Source organism: Dreissena polymorpha, chromosome 7, assembly GCF_020536995.1.
Source record: "Dreissena polymorpha isolate Duluth1 chromosome 7, UMN_Dpol_1.0, whole genome shotgun sequence".
Lineage (NCBI taxonomy): Eukaryota > Metazoa > Mollusca > Bivalvia > Myida > Dreissenidae > Dreissena > Dreissena polymorpha.
The window spans coordinates 27537244-27561472 of record NC_068361.1 but is presented as its reverse complement, the minus strand read 5'-3'; the positions used below and the strand labels follow the sequence as shown (position 1 = coordinate 27561472).

General features: G+C 33.4%; 2 protein-coding genes and 1 long non-coding RNA gene across 5 annotated transcripts; all 3 read left to right on the top strand.

Moving 5' to 3' along the window:
- Positions 1–4: 4 nt before the first annotated feature.
- Positions 5–16144, top strand: LOC127838857 (golgin subfamily A member 6-like protein 22). Of its 3 annotated transcripts, none has more exons than XM_052366869.1 (2): positions 5–1033; positions 15530–16144. In XM_052366869.1, the coding sequence occupies exons 1-2, from the start codon at positions 44–46 to the stop codon at positions 15899–15901; spliced, it is 1362 nt and encodes a 453-aa protein (XP_052222829.1). In that variant the 5' UTR covers positions 5–43; the 3' UTR covers positions 15902–16144. The 3 variants fall into 3 exon arrangements, with proteins under 3 accessions (XP_052222829.1, XP_052222828.1, XP_052222827.1); XM_052366868.1 differs by lacking the exon at positions 15530–16144 and adding an exon at positions 1286–3534 and having other exon boundaries at positions 6–1033; XM_052366867.1 differs by lacking the exon at positions 15530–16144 and adding an exon at positions 1160–3534 and having other exon boundaries at positions 6–1033.
- LOC127838871 (uncharacterized) lies at positions 12801–15034 on the top strand. The gene is made up of 3 exons (XR_008030013.1): positions 12801–13814; positions 14306–14375; positions 14611–15034. It is a non-coding gene; the product is annotated as an uncharacterized LOC127838871 (long non-coding RNA).
- Positions 16145–20402: 4258 nt separating the features above from the next.
- Positions 20403–21150, top strand: LOC127839565 (protein elav-like). The gene is made up of 2 exons (XM_052367955.1): positions 20403–20743; positions 21147–21150. Exons 1-2 carry the CDS (start codon positions 20403–20405, stop codon positions 21148–21150), a joined length of 345 nt encoding a protein of 114 aa, XP_052223915.1.
- Positions 21151–24229: the final 3079 nt, after the last annotated feature.

The following is a 24229-nucleotide window of genomic DNA, read 5'->3' as shown; positions in this document are numbered from 1 at the left end:
ACAAGAAAAAACGCCTTAATTTGAAAAAGATAAATTCACCAGTATGAAGCGGGAGGATGAACTGATGATTAAAAAATTACAAGACGAATTGGCTGTTTCGGAACAGAAGGTTAAACAACTACAAGAACAAGAAAAACGCATTTATTTTGAAAAAGAGAAAAGCAAAAGTATGAAGCGGGAGGATGATCAGTTAATAAAACAACTACAAAACGAATTGGCGGTGTCTGAACAGAAGGTTAAACAACTACAAGAACAAGAAACACGCATTGTTTTGAAAAAAGAGAAATGCGAAAGTTTGAAGCGGGAGGATGAACAGCTTATTAAAAAAATTCAAGCAGAATTGGCGGTGTCTGAAGAGAAGATTCAACAACTTCAAGAAAAAGGAAAACGACTTAATTTTGAAAAAGATAAATGTGAAAGTACAAAGCGGGGGTATGAACAGTTGATTAAAAATCAACAAGAAGAATTGGCGGTTTCTGCACAGAAGATTAAACAACTTCAAGAACAAGAAAAACGGATTAATTCTGAAAAAGAAAAGTGCGAAAGTACGAATCGAAAGTATGTACAGTTGAATAAAAAACTACGAGAAGAATTGGCGGTTTCTGAACAGAAAATTAAGGAACTACAAGCAGAATTGGCAGATTCTGAACAGATGATCACACAACTGCAAGAACAAGAAAAACGCACAAGTTTTGACAAAGAGAAATTCGAAAGTATGACGCGTGAGGGGGAACAATTGATTAAAACACTTCAAGAACAATTGGCGATGTCTGAACAGAAGGTTAAACAACTACAAGAACAAGAAAAACGCATTGTTTTGAAAAAAGAGAAATGCGAAAGTTTGAAGCGGGAGGATGAGCAGCTTATTAAAAAAAATCAAGCAGAATTGGCGGTGTCTGAACAGAAGATTCAACAACTTCAAGAAAATGAAAAACGACTTAATTTTGAAAAAGATAAATGTGAAAGTACAAAGCGGGGGTATGAACAGTTGATTAAAAATCAACAAGAAGAATTGGCGGTTTCTGCACAGAAGGTTCAACAACTTCAAGAAAAGCAAAAACGACTTAATTTTGAAAAAGATAAATGTGAAAGTACAAAGCGGGAGTATGAACAGATGATTAAAAATCAACAAGAAGAATTGGCGGTTTCTGCACAGCAGATTCAACAACTTCAAGAAAAAGAAAAACGACTTAATTTTGAAAAAGATAAATGTGAAAGTACAAAGCGGGGGTATGAACAGTTGATTAAAAATCAACAAGAAGAATTGGCGGTTTCTGCACAGCAGATTAAACAACTTCAAGAACAAGAAACACGGATTAATTCTGAAAAAGAAAAGTGCGAAAGTACGAATCGAAAGTATGTACGGTTGAATAAAAAACTACGAGAAGAATTGGCGATTTCTGAACAGAAAATTAAGGAACTACAAGCAGAATTGGCAGATTCTGAACAGATGATCACACAACTGCAAGAACAAGAAAAACGCACAAGTTTTGACAAAGAGAAATTCGAAAGTATGACGCGTGAGGGGGAACAATTGATTAAAACACTTCAAGAACAATTGGCGATGTCTACACAGAAGTTACAAAAACTAGATGAAGAATTTGGATGTTGGTTGTTTGTCTTGTTCTGTATTTCTTTAATTATCATTTTAATAGTTTATTATTATTTTTAATTAACAGAGCCTTTGCGCCTTTAAATATGGGAAAACGCATGCAGGATCTTTCTGGGACAAGGCAAGTTCAGACCTTTTGTAAAACCTACTTATGTGTGGGAACAAAGCTGACTTATTAAAAATAACCTTGCTTGTGTCTAAGGTGTTGATAGGTTGTATTCCAAATTTGTGGAGACCTGGAAAACATTTTCATTAAATATGAAAACAAGTTGTACGGAAATACACCCGTTGTCTTCGTCATACAGGTCATTGTATGCACTTTTCAAACACATTTTAGCTAAATTTTCCACTTGATAAAAAGTTAAGGCATTCCAAAATCTAGCCCCCTTAGAAAATTAAGAAAGAATCTAATTGCATGACATTGTTTCAAAATGGGGCAATAGTATAGGGAAATACTGTTTATTTGAAAGGAAAATATTGTTGATTTGCAGTTTATTGGCTCTGCATGGGTTGTATTATATGTTTTTGCATACTAAATAATTGCATAATGAAACAAATACTGTCACCATAATAAATGCACAGCTGTTAATTCATAAAAACATGCTATGATTTCTATTTTTAGGAAAAAATCCTGGATATTTACGAAACAAAAACACACTTAAATTTTTCCTAGTAAAGAGAAAGGCATTTGTTCGCCAGTAACATCTTTAGTTAAGTGTCAACATCAGACATAAATTCATTCCTCCTTTAAAATATTTTAGAGCTGAAATGTGAGACAGTGGTTTTGCATCACATTCTACAGAAATAAATAAGTGATGTCATTCCTACAATGGCCATTTAAAACAACAGCTTTTTTACAATATGGAATTCCAGTTCCAAGCCAAATATTTGATGAGTTCAGTGAGAGGATATTCAGGAGTCATTTGTGAACCTCTTTTTGTGGTTCATGTGAACAAACACAATTCTCATTATTTTCCACCATTAATATGCTTAAATTAACAAATTTAATCGTGGATAAAAAATATGGAATTTTGGACAATTTCATCCATGCTTTAATGACTTATAGACTTAGAATGGCATTTTTTAAGTGTTTGTAATTAGATGTATTTGTATGCATGACTATAACCAGTTATGTTTGAGTTTTTCCCTTTTTACTACTAACATCTTGTCAAACTTTTAGGATTTATTTTTTACAATTTCACATATTCACAAATCATTCAAAAGAAACATGACACCCACTTTGTCATGTTTGATAGTTTACTTTAAAATTGTCCTACATTTTTAAATCGTTATATAATTATGAATTTGTCTAGTGCACTTTATTATGTCATCTCTTTTTGGAATTATTCTTTATTTGTATTGTATTGCGTCTATTGACACCATAGTAGGCACATTTGTAATTCTTTGCATTTAAATGTTTGTGCCTTCATTCTCATTCAGGTAGAATACAAATTATATTCAATACATTTTGAGGGTGATAGGGTTGGAGTTTATGATAATGTAAAGCCAATCAAACAATTTGTCCCAAAATACATGTCCTGTAAAGCCCCCGCTGGGATTTAAACCCAGACATCTTTCCTCTTGCATGGAAAGTGTTATATCTTGTAATACAAGGCCATGTTAGTGGAAAATGAACTTGAACCTAGACCTCTTTTCTCTGGCATGGAAAGTATTCTATCTTGGAATACAAGGTCAGGCTAGTGGAAAATAAACAATTGTAAGACTATAAACCTTCAAAAATATAAAAGTTCATCGGACCAATCAAAGCACACATCTGTTAATCAAATAGATTTCAGCTTAAGTTCCGTATTTTATTACTTTCCTTTATTGATGTATTTTCAAGCATTGTATTTATCCTGACAAAAATTGCACTTCTTCAACACATTTTACGTTAAATACCGGTAGTAAAATCTAACAATATACTATGGTTTGTTTTTCTCTGTTGATATTCCAAAAAATATGACACCTTTTTAAGGGACTTGTTCACATGTTTTTGTTTTTTGAATAATGACAATTTTGTTTTAATACAATAATTGAAAAATGAAAATACGTACTGAAACAACCATATAATTGCATGCAGGAATGTTATGAGAAAAAACGAAAAAGTTTTCAAATCTCAGTCTGTGAACAGTTCTGATGAAAAATATACTTTTGCTTGTTTAAAACTCGAGTGCAAGTATACTTGTGTTATTTAACTGAAGAGACTAATTTCTTGTTCCTGACGATCAGTACTATCAATGAAGCGGTCAAACGTTCACTTCAATCATAGGTGGAAGTACTAGTCACCTGTGTAATTTCTGTAATGCTCATCTGAAACTGAAATGTTGGCAAAAGACAGTAACCGCTACCACTCGATTGCCTCAGGTACTCCTTAAAAGTACCCCAACTTCTAATAAGTATTTTTAAAGGGACCTTCAACCAGATTGACGAAAAGAAAAGAACAATTCTAAAATACAGTATTTTTTTTACAATTATTAGTTTATATTGATTAAAATATCACGACTGGTATATTACATAACTTCAAAAAAGTTAATATTTTCAGTATATTCGGTAATCAAATTTCGCGATGTGAAATTGAAAGTACATCGCGAAAATAGGTGACATATCGATATACACTCTATAAATAACGCAAGTAGATGATCATTTTATATGTAAAATATATACAATTCACTACGCATGCACATTTTGTATTCCTGGGTTTACCACGTGACGATGATGATCAATCTACTTGCGTTTTTATAGTTAACTGGTATAGTAGTTACCTGTTAGTGGTACATATACGCAGTAAAATTGTATTATCGAATATATGAAAATATGAAAACGTAACAACTTTTTCAAGTAATGTAATATACCAGTCGTGATATTTTAATCAATATAAACTAATAATAGTAAAAATACGGTATTTTAGAACTTTTCCTTTTTTCGTAAATCTGGTTGAGGGTACGTCCCTTTAAGTATACTACAAAGAACTCGGGATGCAGACAATATACTTAAAAGTAGCATGGAGTATGTCAGGGTGCCTTTAATCGTACTTTCCATACCAGGGGTACTTTGTAGTACATGAGTCAACAATGAACAATTAAGAACCATTAACACCATCAAACTGAGGTTGATAGTAATGTGATAAGGAGCATGCATGATTAACCAATTGGCATTCTTCACAAGCAGTCTTCACGGTTATACATTTAAAGCTTTTTAAATGTTAGTTATTTTTGTCCTGGGTTAACATGTGTAATACAGCTCAGTTGTTAGATCACGTACTGTGCTGTTGTTCCAACTGTCGCGGGTTCGAGCCCTGTATTGGGTGAAATTTTCCTCCGAAATCTACTTTTAAGCCCTTGTTCACCAACCGATTCTTAGACTTCAATATAGAAATAAATAATATTCTTAAAACTTTAATGTACTGAAATAACTTGAAGTTAAATCAAGTGTGGCAGTTAGCACCTTTAATAGTATATTATTTGTAAAAACAACATGCTAATGACATAAGCACCATTTTGGGCCTGTATATATACGAAAACTCTGGTATTTCTATTGAGTATAAGACTTTTCTTTATTCTTAAGTCTAAGAATTGGTTGGTAAGTTTACTTATCCCTGTACGCCTCTGAACCATATTCAGTCATCATATATAGAAGAATACTTAAGTCTACATGCTGAAATATTTGACTTTTAAAATACACCAAATGGATCGTGTTACTATTGTTCAAGAGCCTCTACTATTACGTACTAATAATAATATTAAGATCAAACAACAATTACAATCAAATTTCATCACATGAACAATACTTTTTCTATTTATGACTAGCAAAATTCCAATTAGGTCCCCTTATTTTTTCCATAAATACAACAAAACTTACCGTCACTTTACTTTGAGTTAATCGAGACTGAGATCATCCGCAGTCAGAAAGCCAGGCTTTCAAAAAAATGTTTGTGCTATGCTGCAATTAATCGAGTAGTAAGAAAATGATGTCAGTTTTATATAAACAAAAATTGTAACATATATAGGATATTTAATGATTCAAATATATAAAGATGAAATCGTTCACCATAAGCAAATCATTTTTTCTTTTTGTAAACGTAAGTAAAATATATATATATATATATAATTGCGAACAAAGGTTGAAGGTAAAATACTTGTTCATTATATTGTCATAAATATGCGTGCTTAACAATGTAATAAATGACTAGTGGGAAGAAAATGCATATCCCTACCATTCTTCCTCAAGTAACCCCAGCTTCCCACTTGGTTGCTCCACCACCTATTCTTAACCATGGAAACGGATTTGTTTCACACAACAGCCAGGCAAGGCCAGTTCGCATTCAAACAGCCAACCGCTTCCGTTTCAATCCTATGGCCAGGGAAGATGCGACTTTTGGACACCAGTCTAGTTTTGGGTCCGGATTCACGAGCCCTAGCACAGGAGGGTACCAGTCTAGGTACCAGTCTGGTATGACGAGTCCAGAACCGAGCTACGCTGGCTCGTTGACCGATATACCGCAGGGTCCTGGACCATTTTCAAAATTCGTCCACAATATTGGAGATGACGAAGAAGACCGTGAGTTGTGGGCCCTTTTTTCTCCGTCCAAGACCGTTGAGAAGTGCACGGTGATGATGGATACGGACCTAAAGGTCTGCAAGGGCTTTGACTTCGTTGATATGATCCACGTGATGGAGGCTTCCAATGCCATTAAGAATCTGAACGGGTACTTCTATAAGGGCATAAGTGTGTCGTTCAAACACAAGAAATAACGTTAAAACGACTGTTTGTTTGGGAGTGGCACAAATTTATGCTAAATAGAGATTTGGCGTCACTTTCTTTAAATATTAATTCTACTTATAAGGCATTGATACCCGAATTTATGTTTTTCAAGTTTTTTCCTTATTTTCTACCAATTTTTTCAATAAATAGTGTTATTGATGATGTCAACAGATCTCGATCCAATTAAGTTTAAGTTTTCCTTTCGATTTGTGGAGTATTGTTTGATCATAATGCAAAAAAATTTGTTTGATAATTTAAAACCTTATATTAACTATAAGCCTTTTATTTTACTTGTTTTTGTTTGTTAAATTAACATTGGTGCATTCTTGATTATCGCGAAATTCTTTGTTAAAGTTTTATTCACAGTGCTGTTAATGTTAAACAGATAAATAACCACATGCATGCTTATATCATGGAAAATTGTTCAAACAGTTTTCATTTATTTTGATCTTGTGTTGGCGAGTATATGTCTAATAGATATGTTTTTGAAAAAACTGCTAGAAATTAAAGGGTTCCTGTTAATGGCTGATAATTTTTATCCTTCAATTCGTTTTCATATGTGGTAATTCATTTGTTTAAACAAAAACTATCAGCATGAACGTTCCTTATATTGTTTACTCTTTGTAAAATATTAACTTGTTTGCCTATATGTATTTGTAGTAATAGATCGTTTTAAAACAGCAATAAACATTGTAGACATTGTCACATGTGCCTTGTTTGCTTCAAACGTCAGTTGTTCGAGAAATACATATTAAATCCACTGATACAAACATGTAAGACATATGAAGAAATCAATGAACTTTGAAATGGCTATGATAGTTCTTAGTCTAAAATTAGGTTTTAATAACAGCAAGTGAGGTTTCATATACTAAGAACTAATCATGATTGAGATTGTCCACAGTAAAAGAGCCAAGCGTGTAAAACATGTTGTGTTATGTGTAATAAGAAAATGATGATGCTGTCATCAAAATGTATGCTAACCTATGGTGGGAAAAAAGTGACATAATATGTGCGATGAAGTTTTATAGCATTTTTTTGAAGTTGACATATTTGTAATATTCTCCACTCGTTCTCAAATCATCAGGAAAATTAACTGGTAGACTTAAGTATCAGTAAAATTGTATTGAGCACATTGTGCTCAGGTTAGCTAATACGATTTTCAGTGAAATCAAGTTCTTGTTTTTCATTAAAATGTTTTAATACACTGAAAATCATATGAATGATAAAACGTTTTTTCCATGAAATCTCGACTTCAAAGTTGATGAAATTTCAGCTTTAAAGAGTTGGTTTTTCGCACTTGTCTGAGAATAGGATGGGTTATTATAAGACACCTGAATGATGCCAACAAGACCACAATTTTCATAATTTGCACCGTATAATATTCCTTCATTGAATTCTAGAACATGACCACGATTGGGCATACAGTTTCTTTCTGATGCTGAAATATTAACCAGACACAAGTATTGTCATTCAACCCTCTATGTACTGGCATGGTGTTTGAGAAAGAGAAGCCACACGTTCATACATTTTTTTCAGTTTCTAGATTTGTATGCTCCCGGATCGAATGATCGGGGGCATATTGTTTTTGGCATGTCTGTCTGTCAATCTGTCCCAAAACTTTAACCTTGGTTAAAGTTTTGCGATAATTTTTGCAATATTGAAGATAGCAACTTGATATTTGGCATGCATGTGTATCTCATGAAGCTGCACATTTTGAGTGGTGTAAGGTCAAGGTCATCCTTCAAGGTCAAACGTCAAAAAATACAATACAAGGTAATAAGCTTTAAAAGGGAGATAATTTCTAAACCTGCCAACTGATATATTGAAATTTTATTTCAAAGAGGGGCAAAATGGGCATTGTGTTTCTGACAAACACATCTCCTGTTATTTTCACAATTGTATTAACAAAGGAAAACAACATAAAAAATAAAAAAAATAAAAATATATCAAAGCAATAAACATATGCTCAGAAATTATACACCATATAATTTGCAATTGCAACCAGAATATACGATTTTGCCGGACCAAATTAGTGCAGCAAGTTTATCAAAATTATGCAAAACGAGAATACACATTTAAACCATCTGCCCGAAAATAACTATGTATGATGTCAAGATTGTTTGTTCAATATTCTTTACAGCTTTAATCCACAGTATTTAAGGTCTAAAAATTGCAGTCACTTTTCCTGGGTTAGCTGGAGAAGCAGTACTAAATGCACTTTCCATTTCAATAACTGGCAACTGCCCTACTTGCAAAGGTAGGGGGGAGAAAGGCAATATAAACAAGAGTTTTGCGGCTGGAGACATATGACCCCCTTAACAGGGCTTTGAACTAGTGACCCCAATTTCAATAGGGCATTAGGGGCAATCTAAACTGTCCAAGGCCAGTGCACACATGTGAAGTATCAAGCCAATCGGTCAATTCGTTGACGAGCTATTGATCGGAAACACTTTTCACACTTATTGTGACAGTGACTTTGACCTAGTGACCAATTTCAGTAGGGGTTTTCTACTGTCTAAGGCCAATGTACATGCGATGTATCAAGCCATTCAATCGATTCGTTGCTAAGTATTGATCGAATACGATTTTCCCACTGATTGTGGCAGTGAGCATGACCTTTGACCAAGTGTCCCCAATTTCAATAGGATCATCTGTCCAAGTTCAATGAAGATGGGAAGTATCAAGCTAATTGGTCAATTTGTTGATGAGTTATTGATCGTAAATGATTTTCACTTGTATTGTGACAGTGACCTTGACCATTGACTTAGTGAACTCAATTTTAATAGGGGTCATCTACTGTCCAAGGCCCACGCACATGTGAAGTATCAAGCAAATCGGTAAATTCGTTGAGTTATTGATTTGAAACTATTTTCACACTTACTGTGTTAGTGACCTTTGACCAAGTGCCCCCAATTTCAATAGGGGTAATTACTGTCCATGGCCAATGCACATATGAAGTACCAATCTAATCGGTCAATTCGTTGATGAGTTATTGATCGGAAACGATTTTCACACTTTGTGACATTGACCTAGTGACCCCAATTTCAATTGGGGTCATATACTGGCCAAGGCCAATGCACATGTGAAGTATCAAGCTAATCGGTCAATTCGTTGACGAGTTATTGATTGGAAACAAACTGGTCGACAGACAGACAGACAGACAGACAGACAGACAGACAGACAGACAGACAGACCGATATCCAGCAAAACAATATATTCCCTCTTCTTCGAAGGGGGGGGGGGGCATAATATATACTTGCAGGACCATGCTATCTCCACACAAGTTGGAAGGACGGGCGGGAAATCGTACCTGCTATCTTTTAACAAGTAGTTACATGCCAACCGAGCTTAACAGCAAACATGATGGGCTTACTAGTACAATTTTACAATAAATTGTATTCTAAGTGTTTATCCTCAAGGGAAGATGAATGCAACACGCGATGTTCATACACCTGGAGACTTTTCTAACGCATCACTTAAAATCTTATCAATACAGCTCCCTCATTTTTGAACGGCTTGTGTTGAAATTTGGACTAAGAATAATTCAATACATATCTGATAATTCCTGAAAATTTAATTCAAATTGAAAAACAACAAAATATAAAACTTAACAAATAAAAAACGTCACTTCAAAAGTCAAAGTCGCAAACTCACACGTTAAGTTAAAACACTGTGAAAAGTAAAACGCATGAACTTACACGTCTTAATAACTGACCGGCTTTCAACATGACGATTGAGCCATTTTGCTTCTGAATATACATACGAGCCTTATTCATATTGTTTATATTTAATTAATTTATGTTTTTCTTGTGTAAAAACTTACCTAGAATTATGACATTGAAATCAAATTGGAATAACATGTATATCGCCTTTTACTACACTTGGTGATTTTTCTAACGCAACACTTTTAAAACTTACATATCTCAATAATGGGCAAATATTTTTTTTTTTTAAATTGCACATGTGATCATTTGACTACACTATGTGCAAGCCAATCTATACATAGACGGTGACGTCACTACGTTATTGTCTGTGAGACCGGTGTTTACACAATGATGTGCAAGCTAACAATAAAATCATTTTCCGTGACGATCGGACGCTTTAGCAAGTGGGAAAGGTAGCCTGTACAATGCAAAATGAATATTCATACGAGCTATTTTGTAAATTAATTTTATGTTATCCTTGTGTAAGAACCCACCTAAAATAATTAAACTTAAATAAAACTAGAATTAAATCGCGTTTCAAAATTTCCACATGCAAAAATATGGAACCACACCTACCACACGTGCTAAAGCGTCCAATCGTCACGAATGAATGATTTTATCGTGAGCTTGCATAGAATGTAGTCAAATGATCGTATGTAAAATTTTTAATCGAGGTCTTTACTCATAGCTGAGATATTCAAGTTTGAAAAGTGATGCGTTAGAAAAGTCACCAAGTGTATAACACTTAAACAATACAGTATAAATAGTATATAGACAGCTCTAATGCATGCAACCTGGTGTAATATATACTAAATATGTTAAATTTATGTACATATTTCAATGATAAACTGGCCAATGTAGTCGAACAAGCTGTTATAAACACTAGACTGGCCAATATCGTCGCACAAACTCTTAAACCTATTGTTTACATACAGGTTGTCGGCTGCTGTGTACCAGTGCTGAAGTTAAACACGCAGTGGTAATCGTTCCTAGCGTGGCTAACAGCAGACTGACTGGCAGTGATCGTTCCTAGCGTAGCTAAAGCAGACTGGCTTGCAAAACTGCCTCACTACATTAGTTGTGAGCTTACGCTAATGCTAATCAGAATTTGCATTACAACCTATGTTCGACAACACTTTTTTTGTATTAATAATGCTGATTACTGGTCAATATTTTTTATAAACTGATAAATGTTTAAATTTGTTAAAATTCACGGCCCCATGACTGAATATACTTTAGTTTTAAACTTAGTCTAACTGTATTTTTACCAAAAAGAATGCACAACTCAAATATAATGGGAATTTTAATTGGTTAAAGGGGCCTTTAAACAGATGTTTGGCATATATTGAAGCTTGTCATTAAATGCTTTTAATTGATAAATTTAAACATTGGACCAAAAAATCTCCATTAAAAAAAAAACAAGAATACAATAATAATACAAAAAGTAACCCTCAACTAGGCTCGGACCACTGACCCCTGGAGTCCTGGAGTAAAAAGTCTCCCGCTAAGACTACTCGACCATCCGTGCTCATGCTATTATCGGACATATTTTTTAGTTATATAAGCAATCCTCGTAGTTTCCCAAAATATAGCGACAACAGAACTTTCCAAATTATTCAATCGTTTCGCGTTGCAACGCTTTATAATTTGTAGGTGTTCAAATCATCAAAAGATGCATATAATGGATATTTTAGAGCATGGTAAATATCAGTATTACTATTTCCTCACAAATATCATAACTAAAACGAAAATTTGCAAATATGAAACAACTTTTTAAAATTTTGTCAATTAACCAAAACGTGAAAAGGCCCATTTAATATTGAAAGTTAAGATTCATAATGAAATCTTTAATTTGCATAGTAGAACTATCTTTTAAAAAGTGGTACCAACAATTTAATTTAAGATGCAATTGTGGTATAGCTCTATAATTTGTCACTTTTGGCTATTACTATTACTTTCTATTTGATATTTCCCTGTGCCATAGATTTTAAGAATATTTTCATCATATCTGCCTATTTGAAAAAAAGCTTTGGTCAGCTTCGAGTTACATTGTCATAAGATTTTTTTTATGTAATTAACAGGGCCCAGCACACTTAATATGTGCTCATTACCTTGAAATCTACACAGCTTTCTTGAGCACTCTATGTACATCAAACGTAGAGTAGGGGAAGTTCTGAAAATTAACATTAACACCAACTTCAGGGCCAAACAAATGGGAATTTGACAGTATATATTTTTTATCTTGAATTATCTTAAAAGAAATTTTCGGATGAAATCCATATATCTTTTAATAGAAGAATACCACCAATCTTACAACAGGCATTACTTGAGAATAATCAGTTAGTCGTCATTTACATGTTTTAGTTTAACCCAAGAAGACTTGAGCTAATCAAAATGAAAAGAAACAACATTAGTTGATTTACAATTTTCAGTAAAAATGATTGAAAATTTTAGAATTTTACATAGCCATACACAAATTATTTTAAATTATAATAGATTACTAATTTTCCCCTTGATAATTTCTTTTGTTTAATAATCATCGCAATGGTATGTACCGGTACAAATATTGGAAATCCATTTAGGCGTCGATGATCCTAATATACATGGCTCTATATTTGAACCACGTAAACACATCGATTATTTTGAATGTTCTATTTAAATTATATCAATATGTGGATCAATACATCGTTCGTTTATAACAAGTGCTCGCATATTTGATCTACAGTTGAATGAGTTACGTACAATCGTTTTGTAAGGACTTTATTGATCGTATGATATATGATACACTTAACGAAATAGTTAAGCGTAAATTGTTCAGAAAATGGAGACGAGTATAGCACAGTGTGGCGGTTGCTTTTCTGATAAGGTTACTGTGATTTGCGAAAACTGTGAGATTAAACTGTGCGAGATATGTTTTACGAATCACACGAGGGAAAAATGTTCTGTTCGCACATAATTGTTCTCATCGAAAGTGCTTATAATTCATGTATAATGTCGAATTTACAAACTGAAAAATCAGCTTATACAGGATTAGAATCACCGGTCGATATTAATGCTGATATTCACAAGCAAAAATGTAAAGATCACACTGATGAAAACCAGTCGTTTTATTGCGAGAAACATTCTGTATGTATTTGTGGTCGTTGTGTTTTTTCAAATCATTTTTCTTGTTTGGAGACGGTGGTTGATTTGAACAATGTCCAGCACGACGAAGAACACATGAATAAGAGTGTTTCTACATTGCAAGTATTGGACGAAGAAATAGACCACATTATGGCCGAAATAGACGAAAAGAGACAAAAAATGATGCATGTAGATCAAACTATGAAAAAGACATAAATGAATTTCAAGGAGCGTTAGTCAAGCAACTGAAAATGTTGATGATAAAAGCAGAACAAGAAAGTGATAACTTACACAAACAAAATACAGACGTACTTGATGAAACGGCACTTAAATGTAAAGAACATAGACAAGTTTTACGGCAGCATATTCAATATTTAGATGAGTTAAAACATAAAAAGCATTATCGGCAATTATTCGTTGCACTTAAGAGATTGGAGAAAAATATTAATTCATTTAAAGATAAAAACGTTAGATTTAGACATGAAAATCATATTTATCAATATGAATTTGTTCGCAACTTCAAGATTGATAAACTAATCGAGGTAGATCAGCATATTGGAAAACTTAAGATTGAATGTGATGGAAGTGACGAAGTAATTGAAATCGTTGAGGAGGTACGAAGATTTCAGCAAACTTATTTGAATTTGCTTTGATTAGAATTTGTTACTTTCACGGTGTTTTGTTTTCTACATTTTCAACTACAAATATTGTGTTATAGTTGATGGGGTGACATAATTTCTTACACATATGTTATACAATGCACACACTCTGAAATGAATATTAATTATTTTATCACATAATTAAACACAAATATGAATGTATTGTAAAAATGACGAGTGCAAGTAGGGCATAATAGGAGCATTCATGCGTTCTCTCACCTATTATAAATAATATCGTTGGGTATGAACTATGTGATTGCGTTTCTTTTGGTAGTCACGAATATGGGATATCATATTTATGCCCAGTTGCATTCCCCTCAGATGTTTTTAATAGCTCAAGGACGCATGCTTTTCAATTGTCAGATATTCGTCTACATGATTTGATTCAAAATAAAATAACTCAATTATTATATCTGCATTTCATATGGCGAACAATCAAAATTCAGAAGGTAGCTTGCGTATCTGATATAGGAATGCGAGATGAGAAAAATGAAGAGAAAACACCCGATGAAGAAGGTAAGAGAAATAAATAATTTTCCATGTTATGTTGACAACAATGTTTATTTGAATAATTCTTTAGGGGTATCATTGTCAACAAAAGGTGTAAAGTGCTGTTCCAACGCAGTTAGTCGTTTGAACTGTCATACAAAAGTTTGATTGACAAGGCATTCGCTTCTGCAGAAACATAATATAGTAATATAAATCTGACTAATGAAGTAAGGCAGTGCATAGATACCCGTTTATTTTCCAGAAAATTCAAAGAGTTGTCGTTTAGAACACGAAGACTTTGAAGGGTTACAATGCGATTATTGTGAAAAATTAGAGCGTCTTAAAGAGTTAGAAGAATCTATTCGAAAACGAGAAGAGATGCACATAAACAAAGAGATTCAGTTTGATGAGCAGTTGAAATGTCTGAAAAAAAAGATACGACAATTTCAGAACTAGAAAAAAGCATTAATGCTGAAAAAGAGAGATGTAACAGTTTGAAACGCGTATATGAACAGAAAATTAAAAAGCTACAAGAAGATTTGGGTAAACGGGAGATTACTCAACAACATGAACTAGAAAAACGCATTAATTTTGAAAAGAGAAATGCAACAGTATGAAGCGGGAGGATGAACTGATGATTAAAAAAATACAAGACGAATTGGCTGTTTCGGAACAGAATGTTAAACAACTACGAGAACAAAAAACGCATTTATTTAGAAAAAGAGAAAAGCAAATGTATGAAGCGAGAGGATGATCTGTTAATAAAAAAACTACAAGACGAATTGGCGGTGTCTGAACAGAAGGTCAAACAACTACAAGAACAAGAAAAACGCATTGTTTTGAAAAAAGAGAAATGCGAAAGTTTGAAGCGGGAGGATGAACAGCTTATTAAAAAAAATCAAACAGAATTGGCGGTGTCTGAAGAGAAGATTCAACAACTTCAAAAAAAAGAAAAACGACTAAATTTTGAAAAAGATAAATGTGAAAGTACAAAGCGGGGGTTTGAACAGTTGATTAAAAATCAACAAGCAGAATCGGCGGTTTCTGCACAGAAGATTCAACAACTTCAAGAAAAAGAAAAACAACTTAATTTTGAAAAAGATAAATGTGAACGTACAAAGCGGGGGTATGAACAGTTGATTAAAAATCAACAAGAAGAATTGGCGGTTTCTGCACAGAAGATTCAACAACTTCAAGAAAAGGAAAAACGACTTAATTTTGAAAAAGATAAATGTGAAAGTACAAAGCGGGGGTATGAACAGTTGATTAAAAATCAACAAGAAGAATTGGCGGTTTCTGCACGGCAGATTCAACAACTTCAAGAAACAGAAAAACGACTTAATTTTGAAAAAGATAAATGTGAAAGTACAAAGCGGGGGTATGAACAGTTGATTAAAAATCAACAAGAAGAATTGGCGGTTTCTGCACGGCAGATTCAACAACTTCAAGAACAAGAAAAACGGATTAATTCTGAAAAAGAAAAGTGCAAAAGTACGAAGCGGAAGTATGTACAGTTGCATAAAAAAGAGAAGAGAAGAATTGGCGGTTTCTGAACAGAAAATTAAGGTATTTCAAGCAGAATTGGCAGATTCTGAACAGATGATCACACAACTGCAAGAACAAGAAAAATGCACAAGCTTTGACAAAGAGAAATTCGAAAGTATGACGCGTCAGGGGGAACAATTGATTAAAACACTTCAAGAACAATTGGCGATGTCTACACAGAAGTTACAAAAACTAGATGAAGACTTTGGATGTTGGTTGTTTGTCTTGTTCTGTATTTCTTTAATTATCATTTTAATAGTTTATTATTATTTTTAATTAACAGAGCCTTTGCGCCTTTAAATATGGGAGAACAGGATCTTTCTGGGACAAGGCAAGTTCAGACCTTTTGTAAAACCTACTTTGTTGTATTCCAAATTTGTGGAGACCTGGAAAACCTTTTCATTCAATATGAAAACAAGTTGTAAGGAAATACACCCGGTGTTTTCGTCATACAGGTCATTGTATGTACTTTTCAAAGACATTTTAGCTAAATTTTCCACTTGATAAAAAAGTTAAGACATTCCAAAATCTAGCCCCCTTAGACAATTAAGATAGAATCAAATTGCATGATATTGTTTCAAAATGGGGCAATAGTATATGGAAATACTGTTTATTTGAAAAGGAGATACTGTTGATTTGCAATTTATTGGCTCTGCATGGGTTGTATTATATGTTTTTGCCCTCAAAATAATTCTATAATGAAACACCATAATAAATGCACAGCTGTTAATTCATAAAAACATGCTATGATTTCTATTTTTAGGAAAAAAACCTGGATATTTATGAAAACAAAAACACACATTTCCCAGTAAAGAGAAAAGGCATTTGTTCACTAGGAACATCTTCAGTTTAGTGTCAACATCAGACATATATTTATTCCCCCTTTAAAATATTTTAGAGCTGAAATTTGAGAAAGTGGTTTTGCATCACATTTTACAGAAATAAATAAGTTGTTTCATTCCTACACTGGCCATTTAAAACAACAGCTTTTTTTACAATATGGGATTCCAGTTCCAAGCCACATATTGGATGAGTTCAGTGAGAGGATATTCAGGAGTCATTTGTGAACCTCTTTTTGTGGTTCATGTGAGCAAACACAATTCTCATTGTTTTTCCCCTTTTATAAGATTAAATTAACAAATTTAATCGTGGATAAAAATATGGAATTTTGGACAATTTTATCCATGCTTTAATGACTTATAGACTTAGTATGGTATTTTTAAGTGTTTGTAATTAGATGTATTTGTATGCATGACTATAACCAGTTATGTTTGTGTGTTTGCCTTTTACTACTAACATCTTGTCAAACTTTTAGGATTTATTTTTTACAATTTCACATATTCACAAATCATTCAAATGAAAATGACACCCACTATGTCATGTTTGATAGTTTACTTAAATTGTCCAACATTTTTAAATAGTTATATAATTATGAATTTATCTAGCGTACTTTATTATGTCATCTCTTTTTAGCATTATTCTTTATTCGTATTGTATTGCGTCTATTGACACCATAGTAGGCACATTTGTAATTCTTTGCATTTAAATGTTTGTTCCTTTATTCTCATTTACGTAGAAAACACATTTTTAAAATACATTTTGAGGGTGATAGGGTTGAAGTGTAGGATAATGTAAAGCAAATCAAATAATTTGTCCTAAAATACATCTCTAAAGCCCCCGCTGGGATTTAAACCCAGACCTCTTTTCTCTGGCATGGAAAGTATTCTATCTTGGAATACAAGGTCAGGCTAGTGGAAAATGAACAATTGTAAGACTATAAACCTTCAAAAATATAAAAGTTCATCGGACCAATCAAAGCACACATCTGTTAATCAAATAGATTTCAGCTTAATTCCGTATTTTATTACTTTCCATTATTTATGTATTTTCAAGCATTGTATTTATCCTGATAACAATTGCACTTCCTAAACACATGTTACGTTAAATACCGGTAGTAAAATCTAACAATATACTGTGGTTTGTTTTTCTCTGTCGATATGCCAAACAATATGACACATTTTTAAGGGACTTGTTCACATGTTTTTGTTTTTTGAATAATGACAATTTTGTTTTAAAACAATAATTGAAAAATGAAAATACGTACTGAAGCAACCATATAATTGCATGCAGGAATGTTATGAGAAAAAACGAAAAAGTTTTCAAATCTCAGTCTGTGAACAGTTCTGATGAAAAATATACTTTTGCTTGTATAAAACTTGACTGCAAGTATACTTGTGTAATTTAACTGAAGAGACTAATTTCCTGTTCCTGACGATCAGTACTATCAATGAAGCGGTCAAACGTTTACTTGAATCATAGGTGGAAGTACTAGTCACCTGTGTAATTTCTGTAATGCTCATCTGAAACTGAAATGTTGGCAAAAGACAGTAACCGCTACCACTCGATTGCCTCAGGTACTCTTTAAAAGTACCCCAGATTCTATTAAGTATTTTTAAAGGGACCTTCAACCAGATTGACGAAAAGAAAAGAAAGGTTCTAAAATACAGTATTTTTTTACAATTATTAGTTTATATTGATTAAAATATCACGACTGGTATTTTACATTACTTGAAAAAAGTTAATATTTTTAGTATATTCGGTAATCAATTTTCGTGATGTGAAATCGAAAGTACATCGCGAAAATAGGTGACATATCGATATACAGTTTATAATAACGCAAGAAGACGATCATTTTATATATAAAATATATACAATTCACGAAGCATGCACATTTTGCATCCTGGGTTAACCATTTGACGATGATGATCAATCTACTTGCGTTATTTATAGTTAACTTGTATAGTAGTTACCTGTTAGTGGTATATATACCCAGTAAAATTGTATTATCGAATATATGAAAACATAAAAACGTAACATCTTTTTTCAAGTAATGTAATATACCAGTCGTTATATTTTAATTAATATAAACTAATAATTGTAAACATACGGTATTTTAGAACTTTTCTTTTTTTTTTCGTCAATCTGGTTGACGTTACGTCCCTTTATGTATTCTACAAAGAACTCGGGATGCAGACAATATACTAAACAGTACCCTGAAGTATGTCCGGGTGCCTTTAATCGTACTTTCCATACCAGGGGTACTTTGTAGTACATGAGTCAACAATGAACAATTAAGAATCATTAACACCATCAAAGTGAGGTTGATAGTAATGTGATAAGGAGCATGCATGATTAACCAATTGGCATTCTTCACAAGCAGTATTCACGGTAATACATTTAAAGCTCTTTTAAATGTTAGTTATTTTTGTCCTGGGTTAACATGTGTAATACAGCTCAGTTGATAGATCACGTACTGTGCTGTTGTTCCAACTGTCGTGGGTTCGAGCCCTGTATTGGGTGAAATTTTCCTCCGAAATCTACTTTTAAGCCCTTTTTCACCAACCGATTCTTAGACTTAAATAAAGAAAAAAATAATATTCTTAAAAACTTTAATGTACTGAAACAACTTGAAGTTAAATCAAGTGTGGCAGTTAGCACCTTTAATAGTATATTATTTGTAAAAACAACATGCTAATGACATAAGCACCATTTTGGGCCTGTATATATACGCAAACTCTGGTATTTCTATTGAGTATAAGACTTTTCTTTATTCTTAAGTCTAAGAATTGGTTGGTAAGTATACTTATCCCTGTACGCCTCTGAACCATATTCAGTCATCATATATAGAAGAATACTTAAGTCTACATACTGAAATATTTGACTTTTAAATACACCAAATGGATCGTGTTAATATTGTTCAAAAGCCTCTACTATAACGTGCTAATCATACTATTAAGATCAAACAACAATTACAATCAAATTTCATCACATGAACAATGCTTTTTCTATTTATGACTAGCAAAATTCCAATTAGGTCCCCTTATTTATTCCATAAATACAACAAAACTTACCGTCACTTCACTTTGAGTTAATCGAGACTGAGATCATCCGCAGTCAGAAAGCCAGGCATTCAAAAATATATTTGTGTTATGCTGCAATTAATCGAGTAGTAAGAAAATGATGTCAGTTGTATATAAACAAATATTGAAACATATAAAGGATATTTAATGATTCAAATATATAAAGATGAAATCGTTCACCATAAGCATATCATTTTCTTTTTCTGTAAACGTAAGTAAATATATATATATATATATATATATATATATATATATATATATATATATATATATCTATATATATATATATATATATATATATATATATATATATATATATATAAATATATATATATATATATATAATTGCGAACAAAGGTTGAAGGTAAAATGCTTTTTCATTATATTGTCATAAATATGTGTGCTTAACAATGTAATAAATGACTAGTGGGAAGGAAATGCATATCCCACTCATTCTTCCTCAAGTAACTCATGCTTCCCCTTGGTTGCTTCACCACCTATTCTTTACCATGGAAACGGATTTGTTTCACACAACAGCCAGGCTGAGCCAGTTCGCAATCAAACAGCCTAACGCTTCCGTTTCAATCCTATGGCCAGGGAAGATGCGACTATTGGATACCAGTCTAGTTTTGGGTCCGGATTCACGAGCCCTAGCACAGGAGGGTACCAGTCTGGTATGACGAGTCCAGAACCGAGCTACGCTGGCTCGTTGACCGATATACCGCAGGGTCCTGGACCATTTTCAATATTCGTCCACAATATTGGAGAGGACGTAGAAGACCGTGAGTTGTGGGCCCTTTTTTATCCGTCCGGGACCGTTGAGAAGTGCACGGTGATGATGGATACGGACCTAATGGTCTGCAAGGGCTTTGACTTCGTTGATACGGTCCACGTGATGGAGGCTTCCAACGCTATTCAGAATCTGAACGGGTACTTCTATAAGGGCAGGCAAATTAGTTATGTCGTTCAAACACAAGAAATGACGTTAAAACGACTGTTTGTTTGGGAGTGGCACAAATTTATGCTAAATAGAGATTTGGCGTCCCTTTCTTTAAATATTAATTCTACTTATAAGGCATTGATACCCGAATTTATGTTTTTCAAGTTTTTTCCTTATTTCCTACCAAACTGTTTTCAATAAATAGTGTTATTGATGATGTCAACAGATCTCGATCTAATTGATTAAGTTTTCCTTTCGATTTGTGGAGGTATTGTTTGATCATAATGCAAGGCCTTTTATTTAACTTGTTTTTGTTTGTTAAATTAACATGCATTCTTGATTATCGCGAAATTCTTGTTAAGTTTTATACACAGTGCTGTTAATGTTAAACAGATGAATGATCACATGCATGCTTATATCATGGAAAATCGTTCAAACAGTTTTCATTTATTTTGATCTTGTGTTGGCGAGTATATGTCTAACAGTTATTTGTTTGAAAAACTGCTAGAAATTAAAGGGTTCCTGTAAATGGCTGATATTTTTTACTCTTCAATTCTTTTCATATGTGGTAATTCATTGTTTAAACAAAAACTATCAGCATGAACGTTCCTTGTATTGTTCCTTACTCTTTGTAAAATATTAAATTGTTTGCCTATATGTATTTGTAGTAATAGATCGTTTTAAACAGCAATAACATTGTAGACATCGTCACATGTGCCTTGTTTGCTTCAAACGTCAGTGTTCGAGAAATACATACTGATACCATTAATACAAACATGTAAGGCTTATGAAGAAATCAATGAACTTTGAAATGGCTATGATAGTTCTTAATCTGAAATTAGGTTTTAATAACAGCAAGTGAGGATGATAGCTGATTTTTTACTGCAGGTTTTATATACTAAGAACTGATCACGATTGAGATTGTCCACAGTAATAGAGCCAAGCGTGTAAAAAATGTTGTTTTAATTGTAATTAGAAAATGATGATGCTGTCATCAAAATGTATGCTAACCTATGGTGGGAAAAAAGTGACATAATATGTGCGATGAAGTTTTATAGCCTTTTTTTGAAGTTGACATATTTGTGAATATTCTACACTCGTTCTCGAATCATTAGGAAATTTACCTGGTAGACTTATGTATCAGTAAAATTGTATTTAGCACATTGTGCTCAGGTAAGCTAATAAGATTTTCAGTGAAATCAAATTCTTGTTTTTCAATAAAATGTTTTAATACACTGAAAATCATATGAATGATAAAACGTTTTTTTCATGAAATCTCGACTTCAAAGTTGATGAAATTTCAGTTTTAAAGAGTTGGTTTTTCGCACTTGTCTGCGAAAAGGATGGTTATTATAAGACACCTGAATGAGGCCAACAAGAGCACAATTTTCATAATTTACACCCGTATAATGTTCCTTCATTGAATTCTAAAACATGACCACGATTGGGCACAGAGTTCTTTCTGATGCTGAAATATTAACCAGACACAAGTATTGTCATTTAACCCTCTATGTACAGGCATGGTGTTTGAGAAAGAGAAGTCACACGTTCATACATTTTTTTCAGTTTCTAGATTTGTATGCCCACGGATCGAATGATCGGGGGCATATTGTTTTTGGCATGTCTGTCTGTCATTCTGTCCCAAAACTTTAACCTTGGTTAAAGTTTTGCAATAAATTTTGCAATATTGAAGATAGCACCTTGATATTGGCATGCATGTGTATCTCATGAAGCTGCACATTTGAGTGGTGAAAGGTCAAGGTCATCCTTCAAGGTCAAACGTCAAAAAATACAATCCAAGGTAATAAGCTTTAAAAGGGAGATAATTTCTAAACCTGCCAACTGATATATTGAAATTTTATTTCAAAGAGGGGCAATAGGGGCATTGTGTTTCTGACAAACACATCTCTTGTTATTTTCACAATTGTATTAACAAAGGAAAACAACATAAAAAATAAAAAAATAAAAAATATCAAAGCAATAAACAAATGCTCAGAAATTATTCACCATATAATTTGCAATTGCAACCAGAATATACGATTTTGCCGGACCAAATTAGTGCAGCAAGTTTATCAAAATTATGCAAAACGAGAATACACATTTAAACCATCTGCTTGAAAATAACTATGTATGATGTCAGATTTTTTGACCCCCTTAACAGGGCTTTGAACTAGTGACCCTAATTTCAATAGGGCATTAGGGCCATCTATACTGTCCAAGGCCAATGCACACATGTGAAGTATCAAGCCCATCGGTTAATTCGTTAACGAGCTATTGATCGGAAACACTTTTCACACTTATTGTGAAAGGGACTTTGACCTAGTGACCACTTTAAGTAGGGGTTATCTACTGTCCAAGGCCAATGTACATGCGATGTATCAAGCCATCAATCGATTCGTTTGTCTAAGTATTGATCGAATACGATTTTCCCACTGATTGTGACAGTGAGCATGACCTTTGACCAAGTGACCCCAATTTCAATAGGGTAATCTGTCCAAGTTCAATGGACATGGGAAGTATCAAGCTAATTGGTCAATTTGTTGATGAGTTATTGATCGAAAATGATTTTCACTCGTATTGTGACAGTGACCTTGACTATTGACTTAGTGAACTCAATTTTAATAGGGGTCATCTACTGCCCAAGGCCCACGCTCATGTGAAGTATCAAGCATATCGGTAAATTCGTTGAGTTATTAATTGGACACTATTATCACACTTACTGTGTTAGTGACCTTTGACCAAGTGCCCCGATTTCAATAGGGGTCATTACTGTCCAAGGCCAATGCATATATGAAGTATCAAGCTAATCGGTCAATTCGTTGATGAGTTATTAATCGGAAACGATTTTCACACTTTGTGACATTGACCTAGTGACCCCAATTTCAATTGGGGTCATATACTGTCCAAGGCCAATGCACATGTGAAGTATCAAGCAAACCGGTCAATTCGTTGACGAGTTATTAAATGGAAACAAACTGGTCGACAGACAGACAGACAGACAGACAGACAGACAGACAGACAGACAGACAGACCGACATCCAGCAAAACAATATATTCCCTCTTCTTCGAAGGGGGCATTATATATACTTGCAGGACCATGCTATCTCCACACAAGTTGGAAGGACGGGCCGGAAATCGTACCTGCTATCTTTTAACAAGTAGTTACATGCCAACCGAGCTTACAGCAAACATGATGGGCTGACTAGTACAGTTTTACAATAAATTGTATTCTAAGTGTTATCCTCAAGGGAAGATGAATGCAACACGCAATGTACATACACCTGGAGACTTTTTAACGCATCACTAAAATCTTATCAATATAGCTCCCTCATCTTTGAACGGCTTGTGTTGAAATTTGGACTAAGAATAATTCAATACATATCTGATAAATCCTGAAAATTCATTCAAATTGAAAAACAACAAAATATAAACTTAATAAAAAACGTCACTTCAAAGTCAAATTCGCAAACTCACAC

Coding starts and splice junctions, on each gene's coding strand:
- LOC127838857 (XM_052366867.1), top strand. CDS start 44: ATGAAGCGGGAGGATGAACTGATGATTAAAAAATTACAAGACGAATTG. Junction 1,034..1,159: donor TGGCGGTTTCTGCACAGAAG/GTTCAACAACTT, acceptor TCTGCACAGCAG/ATTCAACAACTTCAAGAAAA.
- LOC127839565 (XM_052367955.1), top strand. CDS start 20,403: ATGGCCAGGGAAGATGCGACTATTGGATACCAGTCTAGTTTTGGGTCC.